General features: G+C 39.1%; 2 protein-coding genes across 2 annotated transcripts; both read right to left on the bottom strand.

Moving 5' to 3' along the window:
- Positions 1-959: 959 nt before the first annotated feature.
- LOC134819488 (uncharacterized) lies at positions 960-20,062 on the bottom strand. The gene is made up of 6 exons (XM_063829442.1): positions 19,900-20,062; positions 19,555-19,764; positions 19,258-19,361; positions 18,882-19,114; positions 2,837-3,052; positions 960-1,698 (listed from the first exon to the last, which is right to left on the bottom strand). Exons 1-6 carry the CDS (start codon positions 19,987-19,989, stop codon positions 1,586-1,588), a joined length of 966 nt encoding a protein of 321 aa, XP_063685512.1. The 5' UTR covers positions 19,990-20,062; the 3' UTR covers positions 960-1,585.
- On the bottom strand, positions 12,774-14,136 carry LOC134819701 (2-hydroxy-3-oxopropionate reductase-like). The gene has a single exon (XM_063829787.1). It carries the CDS (start codon positions 14,134-14,136, stop codon positions 13,051-13,053), a length of 1,086 nt encoding a protein of 361 aa, XP_063685857.1. The 3' UTR covers positions 12,774-13,050.
- Positions 20,063-21,573: the final 1,511 nt, after the last annotated feature.

Below are 21,573 nucleotides of genomic sequence, written 5' to 3'. Positions count from 1 at the left end.
GAAATACGGTCCAATTAGCAGTCTCAGAAAAAAAAATTGTTTGATGTTCAATTTGTCCGAATATGCAAGTATTTCTTACGATAAACGTTTCCGCAAAGTATGCAAGAACTTAAAAGATCAGCTGCCATGCTCCGCACATCTGACATCATAATCTGTCTAATCAGTAATCGGCATCATAATCTGCTTACATACAAATTGCTACCAAAATGACCCGGTGGCTAAAATATAAAACTATAAAGTGACTAGGAATCTGATTAAGGCGGAAAAAGTGGCTGTAAATTTTTTCATTATGTTTCACCCTCAAGTTCAATTCCATACCATACTGTATCGTGCTTTGCTGATTATATTACTGAGGTATTATTAGTTATTCGAAGTTCGAACCCAGGTGCTTCAGATTAAAAGTGACACACTAATCGACTAATATAAGCCATGAGGTCATGTGAAGAAATTTAATATTTATATCTTTAAAAGCGCGTTTTTAGCGCGTTCCTGCTAAATGCTCATTTAATGAATCGATGGTCGAAATGACAGATTTGAACGAAGTACGCATAACACTCTTGAGAAATACGTATTCGTATGCCGTACGTTTATAAGATACGCTAAGTATTTAACATCCTTGGAAAAATTATCGGTTTTATCGGTTTAATCTAGATAAAGCCTAGAAATCGTTATCTGCTTATCTAGATAAAAGATTTCATACCGATAATGGATAGCCTACGCGAAGGAATTTTCTATGTCATTGATTTTAACACTTGTAACAGCAGACAGCTATCAGGTCAATCAACTGTATTACTATTATTGATTTTAACACTTGTAACAGCAGACAGCTATCAGGTCAATCAACTGTATTACTATCATTGATTTTAACACTTGTAACAGCAGACAGCTATCAGGTCAATCAACTGTATCACTATTCTTGAGTTATTGTTGCTGTCAAAAAAATAAAAAAACATGAAATTGTTGTTTGAAATTATAAATTGCTATATATTAGATACCAATTCTTATCATTTAAAATTGACATAAACATCGTCAGATTAACATAAAAATGCTGAAATTGTTTGCAAAATAACGATACTATCCTAAGACACTAAACTCTAACGTATCTGTCGAATCTAAATTAACTTGTATTACCGAGTTCGAAAATGATTATCAAATATATTGCGATTTCATTCACTATCCAGTTATTTCGTTATCTGATTAAACAGTTGTGAACACTTTGTTACTCACAATTTCTTAATTTATCTCCAAAATACTTGGTCCTTGGAGTATTAAAACCGAGGGGATACATCGGGAAAATTTTGGGCTAAACGATCATCATCTTCGAACAAACAATTTTTTAAATTTACATATAAATATTTGATTTGGAACAAAATTCTGATTCAAGCAAATTCACAATATTACCATTGTAATGTCCAGGAGTCTCGGACTCTCGAGGATAAAATTTTATAAATGATTCAAATTTCATTAATTATAGTAAAAACAAAAACTGAAATATAAGGTGAAGTTCCACATTTAGTTCCACAGTTAGTTTACATTTAAAGATTCATACTGCATTAACAAATATTCATTGCACTTGGCACATGTCCTACTTTGACGATTTCACAAGGTTGCTGTTCTGTTTGTCAATAGCTTCAATCAGGTCGTCAAATTCGTCCAATATACTTTCTATGACGTCATTTCCGCGTTTCTCCACTAACCCTGATGATCGAAACAATTGGTCAGTTACAAGATTAAATTAGTAAGAAGCTGTGTTTATAACCAATTCTCTTAAATTTTAATTGAGGGGGCCGGAGGGGGGGTTTTCATCAAAATTCTCTCGAAATTGATTTTATAGTTGTTTCTGATAGAGGGGAGTAATATCTACCAGCTGCTTTTGGTCCCATGGAAAAATATTGTTCCTAGCCGAAATTATCGCTAGTCAAAGGTCAGCACTCATGTGTAATTGTATTGCGCGAGCGATTTTCAATCGCGCGTCCTGAAAATCGAGTCTAAAAATCTATCTTCTCCTACATTTTTTGAGCAATCACCCTGAAACTTTCAGGATATGTTCTAGGGATCATTTAGAAGAGAAGTATCGAGCCGAATTTTGAGATAGGCCTCAGAAAATTTTTAATTCGATTTTGAAAATCTTGGACCTCATTTTTTGACGATTTTTCCAGGTCCAAGATTTTCAAAATCGATTTAAAATTTTTCTGAGGCCTATCTCAAAATATTGATTCTTGATCTTCCTAACTCTCATCATGACACTTATGAGGCAGAACGAAGTGAATTCTGAAGACAGTAAGACTTCCCAACTTACTGTGCATAGTTACAAATCACATTTCCTCCGGAAAAGTTTTTCAGAATATTCCTCGTATCAGCAATTAAAGATTCTAATAACCCTTATCTTTATTAGGTACTGAAGATGTCCGAAAATGTTTTACCAATGATGTTATAAAGATTTTGTTGGAATTTTTAAACTCATTCGTTGTCTGACTGTGGGAACTATTGATTCTTGTATCTCAAAATTCGGCTTGATACTTCTCTTCTAAATGATCCCTAGAACATATCCTGAAAGTTTCAGGGTGATTGCTCAAAAAATGTAGGAGAAGATAGATTTTTAGACTCGATTTTCAGGACGCACGATTGAAAATCGCTCGTGCAATACAATTACACATGAGCGCTGACCTTTGACCAGCGATAATTTCGGCTAGGAACAATATTTTTCCATGGGACTAAAAGCAGCTGATAGATATCACTCCCCTCTATCAGAAACAACTATAAAATCAATTTCGAGATAATTTTGATGAAGACCCCCCCCCCCGCCCCCTCAAAGAAGGAACACAATCTCAAATACCTTTTCTGAGAGGACCCTTGTTGCCGAGACGTTTAACTCCTTTGTTGTTCAGTCTCCTTGCCACATTCTGTGAGCTACGTATATTGGTGAGTGCACGAGCGTAAGGTGAGTCGTACTGCGCGTTATCGAGAATGTTGGGTGTAGATTTGCGGGTGAGTGGAGTTCGTTTCTCTTTGGGGGTCGACGAGAACACAAGATCAACTTTCAGATTTTGTTCTGCGAAAGGAAGAATTAGAAGTCACTGTCTTGGTAATGCCCCCTAAAATAATTGGGGGGGGGGGGGGGGGGGAATTTGTGAGAACCCCTGTATCATTATTCTTGGACATTAAATAGAAACAGCAGGACTGATCATCAGATCTATGGGTCACTTTTCATAATCATCCCTCGTTTAACAAGCGGTAAAGAATTACATTCATAACCATCATAAGGCCTGCAATGCCAATGCTGTTTTTTTATCTCCTGTAAATTTGGTAAATTGGCGGTAGAATGCGGTTATTTTAAGGATCCCTGTGAGTGACTGAGTGAGGTGACAAACTTCTAACCAAGTACCACTAAGAGCGCAATGTCAGAGATAAAGAATATTTCAATAAGGAAGACATAAATTATATGTTTTAATATGCAGAACTTCCGTTACGTAGGATTCGGCGGCTTTCCTTAGAACTTCAAATTTTATGAACGTTTTACTGATTTCAAAATCACGTGATAAAGTCGCTCAGACTAGGGTACTCATATCCCGGCTAATTGCCTTTAATTGGTATCCTCGGTACCTTTTATAATAATCATGTGTGTCAAGGAAGCAACCTGTCACCCTCAATGCTCATTCAGTGTAGAACTTCTGACAAATCACGCAGCATTTACAGAAGTGTATATTATTGCTAGGGTTGGCATCTAAGTAATACCTAGATAGGATTATCTAGATAAAACCCATGATTTCTTTATCTACTTAGATAATTTCAAGTAGATATCTAGATAAAGTACTTTAATAAAAACTGGTAGTTTTTCTCGGTTTTCTGGTCATTTTTAGGTGTACAGTAATTCGCCCAAAAAATATGATTTTTTTCTAATTGTTTCCAAAATTTTCTAAATATTTTCATCAGACTTAGAGATGTTTAGGAAGGTCAAGCTATATAGCTACAACATATTTTACACACTTTCAAAAACAAATTCCTAATTGCTCCGATTCATACTGCCTCAAATATTACGCAACCTACTTCCTGCCGTTAATCCTACTCTTAATCTAGCTTTACCTATCTGAGTCAACCATTGCTGACTCTCGCTCTGCCAGAGCCCAGTGTTGTCAAGACATCCCCTGGTGTCGGCCACAACCAAGCCTGATAACAGTAATTACGTAATGCTCCACTATTCTACGGCCGCCAATCTTATACTTACCACTATAACCATCTACCTAACTAAACGACCTAACCTTAACCGGTTTTAGCTCCTACTCTTAGTCTAGCTTTACCTATCTAAGTCAACCAGCGCTGACTCTCGCTCTGCCAGAGCCCAGTGTTGTCAAGACATCCCCTGGTGTCGGCCACAACCAAGCCTGATAACAGTAATTACGTAATGCTCCACTATTCTACGGCCGCCAATCTTATACTTACCACTATAACCATCTACCTAACTAAACGACCTAACCTTAACAGGTTCTAGCTACAGAACCTGCCCGGTATCAAAATGACCCCCCTCTCGATCGGGTAAACTGGCACTGAGCTATCTCCAAAAACTAACACTATTTTCCTCCCGGGCTCTGATAGTCTAAACAATCTACCATTTCCCGGGAATTGCAAACTGTCCTGTCGATAGCCACAACATAGTATCACTAGTATTCTGTAAACAATCCATAATTCAACCTCGTACTGACTCAAACATATGTTAAACTGACCTCTCTGCACTTAACCTGCAATAACTGTCGTCTACTAATATATGCCCAAAATACTACGTCACATACTGGACCCCACGACCGCCTTATTATAATCATTACACTATCTACATATTACACAATATTACCCTAAATTCATCTCAATTAATCACTGCTTACACAACTTTACAAAATATGTTCTTTCTTAGAACCTTACTATACTGGTACAATAATTTAATGGAAAATCTCTTACTATAGACCATATCTCTTGCCCGGTCACGGCTTACACAACTTTACAAAATATGTTCTTTCTTAGAACCTTACTATACTGGTACAGTAATTTAATGGAAAATCTCTTACTATAGACCATATCTCTTGCCCGATCACAGCTTACACAACTTTACAAAATATGTTCTTTCTTAGAACCCTACTATACTGGTACAGTAATTTAATGGAAAATCTCTTACTATAGACCATATCTCTTGCCCGATCACAGCTTACACAACTTTACAAAATATGTTCTTTCTTAGAACCTTACTATACTGGTACAATAATTTAATAAAGTTTCACAATATCCAAACTTAACGGCTTACTTTATCTGTCCATTTTCTCTTTCGTCTCTTCTTATCCCCGTCTCCTTCTTCGTTGCGAACCTCCTCATCTGGATCCGGTCCCGAGTCTCCGTTCGTTGTTCAACATATCTTCTTCTGGCTCTCGCTCCAGGTCTCCGCTCCTCGTTCTGAATATTTTCCTCTGGATCCCGTTCCACGTCTCTTGTCTCCTTCCAGATATCTTCTTCTGGATCTCGTTCCATGTCTCTTTTCTCCTTCCAGATATCTTCTTCTGGATCTCGTTTCATGTCTCTTTTCTCCTTCCAGATGTCTTCTTCTGGATCTCGTTCGATGTCTCTGTTCAGAATACAAGTTGATGTACTACGCATCTCAATCCGTGGGTCTAGTGTCACTGTCTCTCTTGTACTCCAGGTATGTTAACCATCTTCTCCTCACCGCCCCTGTTGGGTGATACTCTCCGATAGTTATTTATTAAGACTTTGTTTTAATTTTCATTTCAATATCGACAGCTCTTTCAGTTCCAAGTAATTTCTGATTTATCTGATTTTTTGTGATCAATGATATTGCACTGTTATTTCGATATAACTACTGTTATATAAATCTTATGACTCATTCTGACTCTGTATCTCCTTCCAGCCTATCTGCATTCTCCCGTAACTCGTCCCCGACCACTCTGTGTCTCCATTCATCAGCTCACGTCTCCGACTCGCCTGTGTTTCCAGTTATCAGCTCTCTGTGTCTCCATTTATCAGCTCTCGTCTCCGACCACTCTGTGTCTCTATTTATCAGCCTTCGTCTCCGACTACTACTCTGTGTCTCCATTTATCAGCCTTCGTCTCCGACCCGTCTATGTCTCCATTTATCAGCTCTCTGTGTCTCCATTTATCAGCTCTCTGTCTTCGATCGTACTGTGTCTCCACAAAATGATAAACTGATTACACACCTCACCATATCTCTCCTTTGGTATCATCACCGTATCAATACTAGACTCTGTGTTAAGAGAATCATGTGATTTTTTCTGCACTTGACACTCACTGAGACGCAATTGAATTGTTGTACCTTCTGGTTCTTTCACCAAGTTCCGGACGTTGATGTCTTCCTTCCTTACAGAATTTTCTTTCCATCCAGGTCCAATTACACTTGCTCTCTGCCACACATCGTTGGTATGATCTGCTGAGTTATACCTAATGACATCCTCACTCTTAAAGTCTAATACCTTATTCCTCTTGACTACAACATCTACCCAGTCTTGATTCTCATCAGACGAGAAGCACTCTGAAATTCATCAGGCTCACTTGTGTCTCTATTTTCATCACCGACACTTTCTGACTTCACTTATTCACTACTGGTCTCTACATTACCAGATTCTTCTATTGAAGTTTCAGTTTCACTCGAAACTTCCACTCCTTCTGCTGATGGTTCATTGCTTACTTCCTCTGATTCATTCGGACAGAATTCATCTTCACTGTCACTATCACTATCAACAATCTCCTCTTTCCTTACACTCTCTTCCCTACCAGTTTGTTCAATGGTATATTTCTCTGATTTCATATTTTCCCATAACATGATATCTGCCACATAATGACCTGATTTGGTCACTTTCAGTTGTTGCCGTTCTCCGCCAATCATAATCTGATCATTCTCTATGTCTAATGATACCCCCAGTTGCTTCATGCTACATCTAGAAAACCAAAAGGGTAATTCTCCTGGAACCACAAATGTTTCTAACATGAAATCTCTGTTACACAACTTGACGGGTAACATGACACATTTGATAGATTCAACCGCGCGTCCGTCTCCAAAACGAAAACTCCAGTTTCTCTCGACTTCGCTGACCTTTTTCTTCAACTCTTCAGGCATTGACTCTAAGAATGTGTTCAACCAAACATCACCATACACATTACTGGTTGTCCCAGTGTCAATCAACACCTTGTTAAATGTCTCATTGACTAACAGCACTGTCTCACAGTAGTCATTGTCAATTTTGTTTGATTCTTAACCCTTCCTGCACGACTGATACACACACACTGAGCCCGAATCCTTCTTTCGAACATCATTAACATTGGGATTATGTTGACAATCTGCCCGGAAATGCTTATTTGAATCACAAATTGAACATCTTGCTACATCGCCTGTTTTGTGACTGATAGCATTTAACTCATCTTTGTAGTCTGAGTTATTCCTTTCTTTTGAATTGAGCTGTTTGTCTCTTTCCCATGGTCTGCTGTAATTTCCAGATCTCCCTCTGCCATTGGAGTAATTGTTATAACCGCCAGAAGAGAACGATTTCCTTCATCCTTGTCCTCGATTATTGTATCCTTGATAGAATGTATATTCTCCGTTATCACCACTGATATCAGTATCCTTTTCATCAAACTGACCCCTATGGTAATGCACATCCGATCCAGGTTCTACCTTAATCTTCACTGTGTCTAACTCCAGTCTGGATCTACGACAGAAAACAGCGTCACCGAAACACCTCTTCAAACATTCCTCAATTGCTTTACTCGTCAACTTTTGAGTCCCCATTGCAGCTTTGATCAATATCTGTTGATCTTTGGTCAGGTTGGCCTGAGTTAACAACCTGTATGCCAACATACCATCATGATAAATTTCTTTCTTGTAATTAACAACTCTCCGATCCGGTTCAATCGTTTCTTGAACTCAGCGATATATTCTGTCATTTGCATTTGTTCCGGTCTAACAAACTTTTCTAGATGATCAATACCTAGAAATATACTCTGAGTATATATATAAATATACTCTAAGCGTGTTGCAAAATCTCTTGCCTTGAAATCCTGGATCCTCAAGACACACACTGCAGCCTGCTTAGCAGCTGCTATCGAAGTTCCCAACTCCCAGATGCCGACCTCACGTTTCCACTTCAAGTAATCCATCCCCTCTGTCGACAAAGGTGGTTGGTCTCCTCCCATGTCTTATCAGTTCTTCTACCTGCTACCAATGATAAATTTCTTTCGTCCATAGCTTTCTGTACAAGAGGATCTTGCCCTCTTTGAAGACCTCCTCGGCCACCGTGTCCTTGCGTACAATCCATTGCAATATGACCCTGTCTCCCGCATCCATAACAAGTGGGGGCTTTCTACATTCCTTTGCGAAATGTCCATGCTGTCCACAGGTGTAACAAGCACCGATGTCTCTTCTCGGCCGGTTCTCTTCCATCACTCGGTTTATCACTCCCTCATCCATCTCTATATCCTCCTCGATTTGAAACAAAAGTTCCTCCTCATTCTTCCCTGGTTTTAGGGCTACGACTCGCCAGGATCCCATCCAACTTAACTGCCCTCTTTAGCGCGGCCTCAAAATCTTGCACTCGTGACTTGATTAACTCGATCCCGATTTCATCCTTTAATACCCCAGCTGTAAATACATCTAGCCTGATGGTCTTCTTGATCTCCTCCTCCTCCGGTGCATATGCCTCATCTGCCATGTCAGTGACTCTAGCTGCAAAATCCGAAATTGTCTCTTCCTCTTTCTGACGCATCTCAAGAAGTCTCTTCCTGCACCCGCCTTTGAATGCACATCACATAGCACCTCTGTCCTCCTCTCCAAACTCGCCTCTACATTTCTCTTCTCGTCCCGGGTTAATCGTAGGGTCTCCACTCTCCTCTGTGCCTTGGGGTCCAAGTACGTCATTATCATGTCCACCAAGTCTTCATCCAAGATGTCCGCAGCATTGGCAAATATTTTAAACCCGCTCAGGAAGGTTCTAAAGCTGTGTTTCCCCAGCACAAACATCCGAGGTTTCATTAATGGGTATTTCTTACCCGCTGCTCTGTTCGCTTCTCTGATTCTCCTCTTTTCGGTCTCCTTCTCCTGCCTAGCTTCTAGCTTACCCTCTCTGAATCCATCTCTTCTTAGCTGTGCTCCCTGCTGCCTCAATTCATCATATTGAGTCCTTAACTCTTCGTATGCTAGCTCAGCCTCCTGCCGCGCTCTCATCATTACCTCATTAGCTATCTTTATCTCTGCCAATTCCTCTCTCGTTTGCTAGCTCAGCCTCCTGCCGCGCTCTCCTCATTACCTCATTAGCTATCTTTATCTCTGCCAATTCCTCTCTCAGTGCCGCTTCCCTGACTCAAATTATTTGTTATAATAGTAGTGTTGAAAGTATTAAAATACAATACAAACACTGTCTCTCTCTCTTCAACAGTTCCTCTCTCAGTGCCGCTTCCCTGACTCAAATTATTTGTTATATAGTAGTGTTGAAAGTATTAAAATAAAATACAAACACTGTCTCTCTCTCTCTTCAACAGTTCCTCTCTCAGTGCCGCTTCCCTGACTCAAATTATCTGTTATATAGTAGTGTTGAAAGTATTAAACTAAAATACAAACACTGTCTCTCTCTCTTCAACAGTTCCTCTCTCAGTGCCGCTTCCCTGACTCAAATTATTTGTTATATAGTAGTGTTGAAAGTATTAAAATAAAATACAAACACTGTCTCTCTCTTCAACAGTGTACTAATTAAAATACAAACACTGTCTCTCTCTTCAATAATGTACTAATTAAAATACAAACACTGTCTCTCTCTTCAACAGTTCCTCTCTCAGTGCCGCTTCCCTGACTCAAATTATTTGTTATATAGTAGTGTTGAAAGTATTAAAATAAAATACAAACACTGTCTCTCTCTTCAACAGTGTACTAATTAAAATACAAACACTGTCTCTCTCTTCAACACTGTACTACTTACAATACAAACACTGTCTCTCTCTTCAACAATGTACTAATTACGATGCAAATATTATCCCGCTCTTTAACAGTGTACGAATTAAAATGTAATAATTAAAATAACCAGTGTACAGGTCAAATGTAATAATTAAAGCTCTCGCTTATCAGCTCTCTATTGCTCGGCTTTTACTCTAATTGATAAATCAGTGTCTCACACCGTCACTCCATGACTTAATCTCCGTCAGTTCCTCATATTCAAATATTCGGACAGTCAATTCAACACTCTCTTCACAGAAAAGTAGTCCTAATTTCTTTCATCATAGAAAATACCATGCCCCGGCACCCCTCAAATTTCAAAAAACCCCTTCAAAACGTTCCAAGTTTTCAAATCAATACACCGCTCTAATTCCCTACAAGTGACGTCACCACTCTCCGAATAACCTCTCTTCAACCTCCAATGCTAGCATCACCCGGGTCTTATTTATATAATATCTCTTCCTCTATCTCTTCCTCTATCTCTTTCTCTATCTCTTCCTCTATCTCTTCCTCTATCTCTTCCTCTATCTCTTTCATGATATCACAATACGTAGCGCTACTAAAAGAAAACAAGTCTGACACACTACAGAACGGTTCAGCAGGCAGCCACTCCCACTGAGGCTCTGGTGGCTGAAAGTATGTCAAGTCTGCCGTCTTAAAACTTAAAATAAGACCCGGTTATCTCTGAATCAACTCATCAAACACTCTCTCGAACCAATCCCTCAACGGACGGACATATACTCCTCAAAATAACCCCTCCTAACCTGTGCCTCTCCGGTATCTAACCCCCTGTCCCCTCCATGATGAAAGAAACCCCAAAAATACCATTTAAACTCTTACACTTCACCGAGCATTCCTTTACAGCTTTACTGCTCTTGCACTGCACTAGTCTAACAATGGTAACTGACAACACTGTATAATATTACGTTTACGTACATATTTACAAATACTCCTGACCTCTGTCGACTCACTCTCACACACTAAATAGTCTCCATTACCTTAATTAAAATACAAAACAAACTATCCTATAATAAAATAGGATCCTACCGTTCGCGCCACTTGTAAGCAGTGGACACTTGCTTCCCGGTTCGAAGTTTATTTGCATTTAATTAAGGGTTTGGACAATGGAAACGAGCGTGATAATAAAGGGTAAACAAAGTTAAACTATGAAACAATACAATGAATAATTCGACAACCTCTACTTCAAATCCTAATTAACCAGACTCGTATCGCCCATAAACGCTCAGCGATCTAGTGCTGCAACATAAAACACGGATAGCACGGTCAACTCGCCTTGACCGTGCCTAATCTAGGTGCCCTGAAATAACCACTGTCGATTCTAAACCTCTAACGACACGTTCCATCCGTGCTCACCAGGCCCCAACCATAACTGGTCCTGGTCCCTTACACTAGTCTGGTATCAACCATGACCCTCTATCGAATAGGGTGAGAATGCAAACAAGGGGTATAATAAAGGTGCCCAAGGTACTTAACTGAACAATGAATAATCGAATATTTGCTCAACCAACGCTTAGTCACTTAGACTCATATTGCCTCAAATGCTGTGCAACAAATTCCTAATTGCTCCGATTCATACTGCCTCAAATATTACGCAACCTACTTCCTGCCGTTAATCCTACTCTTAATCTAGCTTTACCTATCTGAGTCAACCATTGCTGACTCTCGCTCTGCCAGAGCCCAGTGTTGTCAAGACATCCCCTGGTGTCGGCCACAACCAAGCCTGATAACAGTAATCACGTAATGCTCCACTATTCTACGGCCGCCAATCTTATACTTACCACTATAACCATCTACCTAACTAAACGACCTAACCTTAACCGGTTCTAGCTCCTACTCTTAGTCTAGCTTTACCTATCTAAGTCAACCAGCGCTGACTCCCGCTCTGCCAGAGCCCAGTGTTGTCAAGACATCCCCTGGTGTCGGCCACAACCAAGCCTGATAACAGTAATTACGTAATGCTCCACTATTCTACGGCCGCCAATCTTATACTTACCACTATAACCATCTACCTAACTAAACGACCTAACCTTAACAGGTTCTAGCTACAGAACCTGCCCGGTATCAAAATGACCCCCCTCTCGATCGGGTAAACTGGCACTGAGCTATCTCCAAAAACTAACACTATTTTCCTCCCGGGCTCTGATAGTCTAAACAATCTACCATTTCCCGGGAATTGCAAACTGTCCTGTCGATAGCCACAACATCGTATCACTAGTATTCTGTAAACAATCCATAATTCAACCTCGTACTGACTCAAACATATGTTAAACTGACCTCTCTGCACTTAAACTGCAATAACTGACGTATACTAATATATGCCCAAAATACTACGTCACATACTGGACCCCACGACCGCCTTATTATAATCATTACACTATCTACATATTACACAATATTACCCTAAATTCCTCTCAATTAATCACTGCTTACATATGATCTAGATATTATAGACTAGATAATTTTGAAATCCTATCTACTTATCTCGATAAACAATTAAGTAGATAAACTGCCAACCCTAATTATTGCCCTATTCATCGCAGCCCGCTCGTTTTACTGCCTCTAAACATTAACCTCGCTAAGTTATAATTTAAACGTATGTATTTGAGGGAGGGGGAGCTGTACGGCTGAACACAGTTGATGGGGATTGACAAAATTGCTGAAGTTCTTTAATTCCATGTTTAAATTGAGACCAGATTTTATTTTATTTATTCATCACAGTATAATATTCTGAAATATTTATTGCAGACAGTAGACACAGACGTTTAACGAAATGAAAACGGTTTATGTAAAATGTTCAGGTATACCTTAACATTTTACATACGTATACATACGTTTACTAATAATACCCGAATAAATACACATAGCATTAACCATACATATCGTCACACTTATCTATCTAAAATCATAATAAGAATAAGAATCTATGTATTATGATTAATGATACTACCTTTTTTAACTAGTTACAGTAGCATTTATACTATTTCAATTCAATAAACACATTTAAAAATAAAATGTATTGGATTGAAACCGCAGACAAATTAAACCTCAAAATCACTAAGCTCTTTTTTATCAGATCGTTTAATATCAATACCGTGATGTCTTATCACAGAACTTCCATCTACATTCTGTATAGAGTACTCCCAATCTTTAAACTCCTCACACCTAAGGTCTGTACGACAGGCCTCCTCCAGCATCTTAGGAGGAATGTAGCAAGGGGCTTCGTCCCCGTATTTATACAATGCCTTGTTGTACGCCTGCATTGCGTGTCCTAGGATCTCTATGGGGACTTTGTGTTTGGTGGCCATTTGGTAACCGAGCCTGTTGTCTTTACACTGTAAAGCGATGGTGAATGAAGGGTCGTATGTTCCCTGCATGAGCATAGGACCGCCTGTTTCCAATACAAACGAGTTCCCGGCACTAGCTCTGATACAGTCGAACATGGTCTTCATATCCACTCCTGATTTCTTGGCTATCATAAACGCCTCCCCCATAGCCAGATTGTGAACACATGTCAGCATGTTGGACAGCACTTTGGGTATTAGTGCTGTTCCTATGCGTCCTGTGTAGATAACATTGCTGTAAATATCATCCATCATAGGCCTCACCTCCTCCGCAACACCCTCATTTCCAGCTATGAACACAGTCATCTGCCCCTTCTTCAGTGCCTCCAACCCCCCTGTCACCGGTGCCTCTAACATCCTTCCTCCTCTCTCCTCCACCTGAACACACATCTCCTCTGTCTGCTCGTAGTCTGTTGTAGAGTGATCTATCCAGATCTTACCTTCACTCAGCCCCTCGAGTAGTCCTGTCTCTCCCTCGAACACTGCCTTCACGTGATGCGGCATGGGTAGCCCTGTGAACACTATGTCAACTTCCTCTGCTAGGCTCTTGGCGTTGTCAGGTTTGGAAAAGGCCCGGTCCTCGAACTCACCATACCTCTCTTTGTCGATATCCAGGATTGAGGTGACTGTATACCCAGTTCTCTCCAGGTTTTTGATAAGGGCATTCCCAATATTGCCTAACCCTATTATTCCCACTTTCTTGGTTTTCAGTGATGCGGAATCCGCTGAAAGCAAACGAGCTTGCAGTATTTTAGTAAGCGGTCCACGCGCTAATCGCAACATCCTGTAACATCAATGTGCTAATAGTAATAAACACTACAGAATTAACTTATATCATGGCATGGTAACGAGGATATGGTTATTACTAATATTGATCCACCTCAAATTAATTCACACAGAATTTCTGTATGATCCAAGGATTTAAGTATTCATGGTATTTTTGTCGATGATTTTAAGTAGTAGCACAGTCAAAATACGTCTTTTTGTCGGACAAAATTCGCAACAAAGTGATTTTAACGGGAAATGGTCGGGACAGGCCCCAGGAATCATTCCAGAGAGTTCCTAAAATTTCTGACTTTAGGAAAATCCACAATTACCACTTTTTTATCACCTTGTAGATGTCACACAGTTTGATCAAAATATTGAGTATATCCACCAAATGAAAGCTTCTAGAAGATGAATTGTTTTCCGTGACAGATTCGTTAACATAGTTTTTGAAAGTTCCCTCCTCATTTCTTTAGCTATTTTTAAATTGCCAATTTCATTTCGCATAACAAACGAATAGAACGTACAGATATTTGCAGATATATGCTGATTGCTGTTGAATCATTAATAAACACTTCAGCCTCTTCAGGTTCATAATTTAGATTAGACTTGTCTGATCGACAGGGGTGTAGGACTGATTTTATTCATGAGGGGCCAAAATCTTAGAGTTTTTCAAGTTTAGCACGCGCTTTGGCCACAGACTGAATTTAAAAAACAGCAAAACGTGTAAAAGGCCTAGCTGAGCAATATGGCAATAGAGAAAAATAATACAATTTTAAATGCATATTAAGGCCTGTATGCAAGCAGCTCTTGCGAAATAAATGTAGTTCGAAAAAGGGATGCATATTGCATTCTCTCGCCAAAAATTTCAGGAAATTTACTTCCAGAATTGAAATCTAGCAATGTGAAATGATAAATCCAGAAAGATTTTGTTGAGCCAATTTAATTAAGGGTCAAAGGAAAAGTCCTGCAAATTTGGAAAAATATGCTTGCAGTTATAGATATCACTCCCAAAGAGGTACAATATGCAAGGAGGGAGAAACTGGAATAATTCTTGGAAAATTTGTTCTAAGAAATGAATTCTAGCAATGAGGTGATATGTAAATTTGGACTGCAAGGGGCAAACTGTGTCTTGCTATTTTACTCCCACGGCATGAAAGAGTTATCAGCAATGTTATCTGAATTTTCTAATCGCAAGACCTCTGAACTTCTGATGAATCTTGACATGTAATATCGGAAAAATATGTAATATAATTTATCAGATTTCTGGTTCATACTTCATGCTAGCTCACAGCTGGATTGTATGCTGCTAATTTACTTGAAGATACTGAACACGGGCCACGGCACAGAAGAGTAACTAGCAATGATTTCTGAGTTTTATAAATCGGCATCTATCGACTATCGTGCAGTTAGACTGCAGTTAGACAGGATAGGCCAAATGAGGCCAAGAAGTTGGCCCCTTTTCGAGATTATATGGGAGGGGGGTCGCCCACCTGCCCCCCCCCCCCCCTCTTCCTACACCCCTGCTGATCGAATTAAGTCCGGGACTATGGGTCAGGTTTTCTTTTCTACGAAATGGAAAAGACCTATCAGCTGAAAATTTATGATATTTGGAATCGCTAACCTGTTCTAAAATTTTGATTCTTATCACCCTATGACTGACCAATAAAAACTAGATAATTGTACAGTTAGTTCGTACTTATGAACTATGGATCACCTTGACTAATCACTTCAGAAAATTGGAGAATTAAATAAGCATTGTTGATCGGTGCTTGCTCGTACACGTGTAATCCTTTAAGGTTAAAATCGCGAGTTTTCAATTCCATTCGCGATTTGAAATTGATACATGCGAAAGGTCAGTTTTTTGGTTAATTGGTAAAAATAACTAATGGTCAGATCATGGAGGGAGGTATTTCTGTATAAACCTTGCGTACAGCTTGCTTTTTAGCAGATATTAGAGACTTTATAGAACCTGCTATAACGTCTCTCCACACGGGGCCGTGGTAAAGTTTACAGACGGTTGAAGTAGACATGCACCCTTCCAATTATCTTGAAGACATATTTTAAATGAAGAGAGATTATCTTGTGTGACTTGTAAGGTGTCAAGAAAGGTGACAGGTTGCTTCCTAGACACACGTGATCATAATAACAGTTAGCAAGGAAGCTGATTAGAGGCCCAATTAATATGTTCAGGATATAACCCAGCCCAGCGGAAACTATTTTAATTAGCATGAGAGAGTTTAGACTCTTTACTCAGCAGTAATCAGATATACATACCTGGGTATACTGTTACACGAGGTTTTCCAATAAATACAAAGGTATTGGTTTGAATATAAAAACAATACAATTCATCTACATTCCAACAGTTTGCAGAACACGTGGAAGTCTCTAGCTACCCTCAGATCAACTTTAATTTTATATTTCCCGACCGTTAAAGTCGTTCTATTCACTGATAACAAATCGCCCGTGTCACAGATCTTCAGAATATCTGTTAATTTGAGTGGTGTCCTTGTTTAAATCACATCCAGTAACCTCAGTCACAGACCCAGCTCTTGACTTTGTCATTATATCCTCCCAGCTCAGGATCCTAGTTCCAGGAAACCCATCTAAATCAAAACACAAGCCTCCTTCTGCCATTCTCTTAATAGCTACTAAGTCGAGAACCTCAGAGTAAATATTGAACTGAAATAACTGTCCTCCAAAAATAAAGGCGGCACTGTCAGTGTTCTCCAACCTGTTGAATCTTATAATACCTATGGTAGCAAGTTGTCTCCCTGATGATGTCTGACTTGTTCTTGTCAGTGCCCCGTCTAGAAAAAGCTGGATTGTTCTTGATATTGAGGACCACGTTAGACAGTAGTGGAACCATTGTCCAACTTTAGTTGTAAATAATCTGTGTGAGTTATCTATAACATGGTCTCCCACCATTCTGTTGTATCTGCCGTCAGAGCCGATCAAGATCTCGTGGTCGTCCCAGCTGAAGTAATCAAACACTACAGGAATTGCAGAGTCGGTGGATACTCGCTTTATCCACGTGCAGACGGACAAGGAGTTGCGGAGAGAAGTCATGTTGTAGCTGAATCTTATGTAGTCGTGTTTTGTGGTCCCGAACTGCAGTGCATTGTACTTTTTATCTGCCGCGTTGGATTTGGGAACTACTAAAATGATCGATATAACAAATATACGCAACATAACGGAGAATTACAAGTCAGAGTGGTGTCTTGATACTCTATTCTCGGGGGAATGTAGATTGTAGAGTGTAAGAGTGTGACGATTTAGTAATTAAGTGTGAGCTGTGAACTTGCGGTGAACCGGACAAATTTACGTTATATATACAGGGTGGGCCAAAAGTCAGTACCCATACGTTGGACTTTATAGCTCAGTCACTGAGTGCCCAATTTAAATACTTCCTTCTGGTATGACTTAGTACCACCACTGGTTCGAGGAATTTGTCAACTCGAAAAATATTCGCGTTCATTTTTTTCAAATGGAAGTTCATTTTCACATTTATTTGATAGTTTGGATAGTCGGATCAAGCTAAATGTTATTGAATTGTGTTTGGCCATTCAAATTTCGTTTGTCCTGAAAGAATTAGAACTGTAGCTTCTCAGATGACCGAGATATGAAGCAAAACGAGTTTTTTCATTACGTGTGATCAGGTGATTGGTTTACCTAATCACGTGATAAGGTGACCCCGTTAACTACCCCGTTAAACATTATGGGAATTGTTAAGGGTGCCCAATTAAGGTGTCGTGTCACGGTGTCACATAATCACCCAGTCAATTTTGTTAACGAGATACACAAAATGCTTGATAACTTCGTCATTTCTAATCCGTTTTTCCTCATGTTTTTTAGATCATATGCAACATTTGATAATCTACCGTTTCTGAAAACATTAGGCGTTCAGCATGTTCAGAGAAAACAATATAGGTGTTTTAATATTGAATGGGCGTGGTCTAAAATATTCGAATTTTCAAATTTTGACGACGGAATCCTCGAACCAGTAAGTACAGTATGCCATCTGCAAAGCAACAGCTCTCAAATATAAAACACGGCGGAGCTATTAAGGCCAACGTATGGGTACTGACTTTTGGCCCACCCTGTATGATAGAGCAGGGTGGCACGACAAAGCTGGCACTTTACTCAGCTGGCATTTACCCAAAACCTGCATATTTTGAATACCTGGATTCATATAAGTTCAGAAACTTAACCCTTATTCTTCTTAACGTTTACTATTACTTTTCATTACCGTATATATAAGTTCTACGTTTTTTGTTTACACTGGTGATTTGATTACAGAATCTGTATTCTGTACAGTCATATAACACTGGAAATAAGATACAGCTATAACAGATCGATTCTATGTTATTTCGAGGTGAAATTCGATAAAAAGTACTAAGTTGTCTAATTATCTGAGCCGGTTTTTATAAACTTTATAATTTCTAAAGAAAACAAGAAAGGTCACAGAAATAATCTTTGGATAGAAATTGGCTTATTAGCATGCAATCAAGGAGTGATGGAAATTGATTGAGAGGAACAGCAGTCAGTACTGTAGCTTTAAAATTAATCCCTTTTACACCAACTTACCTTCGGAATTAAGTGAACACTGGACACTTAACGATCATGATGTAACTATATTGTTGAACTGAAACAATTGCATTTCTGGAACATAATCACCGGGAAACATATTCTGTAGTGCACATAGCTCATTCCGTGGTTTTACAAACTATTTATTTAAAATTAAGTTCAATTTTTAAACTCACTTTGTTTGCAAGGAGTACACATCAAGTTGTTGTTGTTCAGCAGTTTTCTCAGTGCAGGGGGAGTTTTAGAACCCTCCTTGAATCCCACCTTGGGAGAGTTCTTGTACATGAGGAGATTTTCTCTACCAGGAACGTACATAGGAGTATGGGAGCGCAGAGGTGGGTTTACGGGGGACATCTCAGCTTTAGCCAACTTCAGGTCAACTTCAGGTGTTCCTTTTAGAGGCGTCCGACTGATTAAGTGTAATAGTCATTAATTTACAAATCTTACTATGTTATAACAAACAGTAGAATTAATAGAAATAAGTAACAGGAACTTGAAAAAATATCTGAAAAGTAGAAAAGGAACCAGAGAGCACAGACCTATAATACTGACCTATAATATCGAAGTGACCTTAGCTTTTCTACTCGAAATTTACTTTCACAGCTAAATTTGTAGAGAACAGTTGGAGAGCGCAGCCAGTTTTTGGAGCAGCAAACCTGTGAAGATAAGATAGTTTGATGGTAGCTAGACTCAACAAAGTACTGGGCTTCATCAGACTAAATATGTATGTGTTGAGGTCAGCCATTGTGAGAAACTTTGAAATTGACGTGGCGTTTAAGGCAAAAGGAATGTGGGTTTTCTCAACTAAACAAAATGACAGTTCATGAAAAAAGATATATGTTTAATTACCTCTTCAATTATGCCAAGCTGAACAAATTTGTCAATCAGTGTCCCCGCCTTCTCCATAGAAATGGGTTTCAACAATCCAGTCTGGGCTATGAATTCAACAAGCCATTTCTGTCCTTCATCTCTCTTAAAACTGTCCTCATAGACTTGAAGCTTCAAACGATGAGGTTTTAGAGGCATAAATCTCTTGAAGCCATTCACCACTTGATTCCACTGAAATATTATAAATTATTAGTCTCATAATTCAAAATACAGTTTTCGTGATAATAATAATATATCATTATATAATAAATCATACAACTATAATTTTAAACCAGAATTATATAATCTTACTGAAAACGAAATTACCAATCTAGTTGCTCTATATGCAGTAATAGGTTTCTTTTCTTCCCTCCTTATAGGTTTTTCGACAGTCTTGTTCACTCTTATGCGACCCATGGTACTAAGCAAGTTGAATTGATCTAATCTTTAAAACCATGCTGAAAATATTTTAGTATGAAATGAGAGTTTCGTACATGTACAAGACAGAGGCGGCTATTGAGGGCGTCCAGGCGTCCGTGGACGCCTTAAAATTATTATCTGGTGGCTGGTGCTTAAAATAGAGACAGTAATTAGTAATAGTGTTAGGAAATAACAAATCGCAATATAAAGGTCTTCATTTACTATGATACGTTTTAATGTAAGCGCACGCGTGATCTTCGTGAAATTTTGTGTTGTAGGGAGTCCTGGACCACTCAGCTGCGCAGTTTTAACACATAGTTAATTGTAAACGTTACAAAGCACATCGTGCGCATCCCACTATAGGTAATCTATTATGATTTGCCTCGATTTGGGGGTCCAGGACCCTTTGCAATTTGACTGCTATATGATACTGCGCGGCTGAGATCGTACACGTGTGGACTGGTGTCCTGTTTCACCCATGTTATAAGTTTTTGTGTTTGTTTGCTGTCGCCTGTAAAGTGTTACACATTACATTTACAAGGCCCTGTGTGTAATGTAATCGGTAGTTTGGAGGGATCAGCTTGAGCCGGCTCCCAAGCCCCCCTCCCCCCCCCCCCCCCCCCCCAGTCCATCGATTGGACCCCCAACAAAACTGCCAGCCAGCTCCCACGAGCCGCCTCTGGTACAAGACGCACTTACGATACACATTCCAGATAATTCAATTACTGATTCCAGATAATTCAGTGACGCCCTAGCCCTCAGGTACAACTTTGGAATAAAAATGCTGCAAGAAACTGTGTATGTGGAAGTGACAACTCAATAAATCACTCATTAATATGCAAAAGGGATGGGTATGTATCTCTTCACCACAATTCAGTGACAGATGTGTTAGCAAATCCTCTTACAAACTGCTGGCTGTAAATATGTTACCACTGAACCTCTCCTTCTTCCTGTCTACGGGACAGAACTTCCTGCTGCGGCCAACAAAGCAGATGGAGCTAGGTTAGATGTCAGTGCTAGGAGTATATGGAACCCATTACATTGGAAAGGGCATTTCTAGATGTAAGAGTATTGCATGCTGAAGCTCCTCCCAATAAGGCTCTTGGATCTCCAATGAGTATGTATACTAGCCGTGGCCGTGAGAGACAGAAGAAAAACATACAAAAAAAAAGGATCATTTAAGTGGAATATGGAAGATTTACACCAAGCAATAGTCCTCTAAAACTATGGTTACAAGAGCAACTGCCTAAATGTGCAGATAAGAAGTGAAAACAAATAAATAAAAAATACAAGCAGTCCTTAATACTCGTAATAAATAGATTCATTCAATGTCATAAAACTCTTAACCATACACGTGACCAGTAAAATAATTTAATTGGTCTATAGACTAATGTATAAAATTCTCAATAAAAACTTTATTAACAATAATAAATTAATTAAAAACACACCTTTGGTGTGTAAGAATCAAGAATGATTAAACAACCTCTATTTGACACAAAATATCTTTCATAATAGTATATGCTGTAATATTAAAAGTGTTTAGTGTGTGAAAAATGGCCACGGGCCTAAATATTACATATC

Source organism: Bolinopsis microptera, chromosome 8 (genome assembly GCF_026151205.1).
Source record: "Bolinopsis microptera isolate Bmic1 chromosome 8, MBARI_Bmic_1.0, whole genome shotgun sequence".
NCBI classification, from domain to species: Eukaryota; Metazoa; Ctenophora; class Tentaculata; order Lobata; family Bolinopsidae; genus Bolinopsis; species Bolinopsis microptera.
This window is presented reverse-complemented; position numbering and strand designations above follow the sequence as displayed.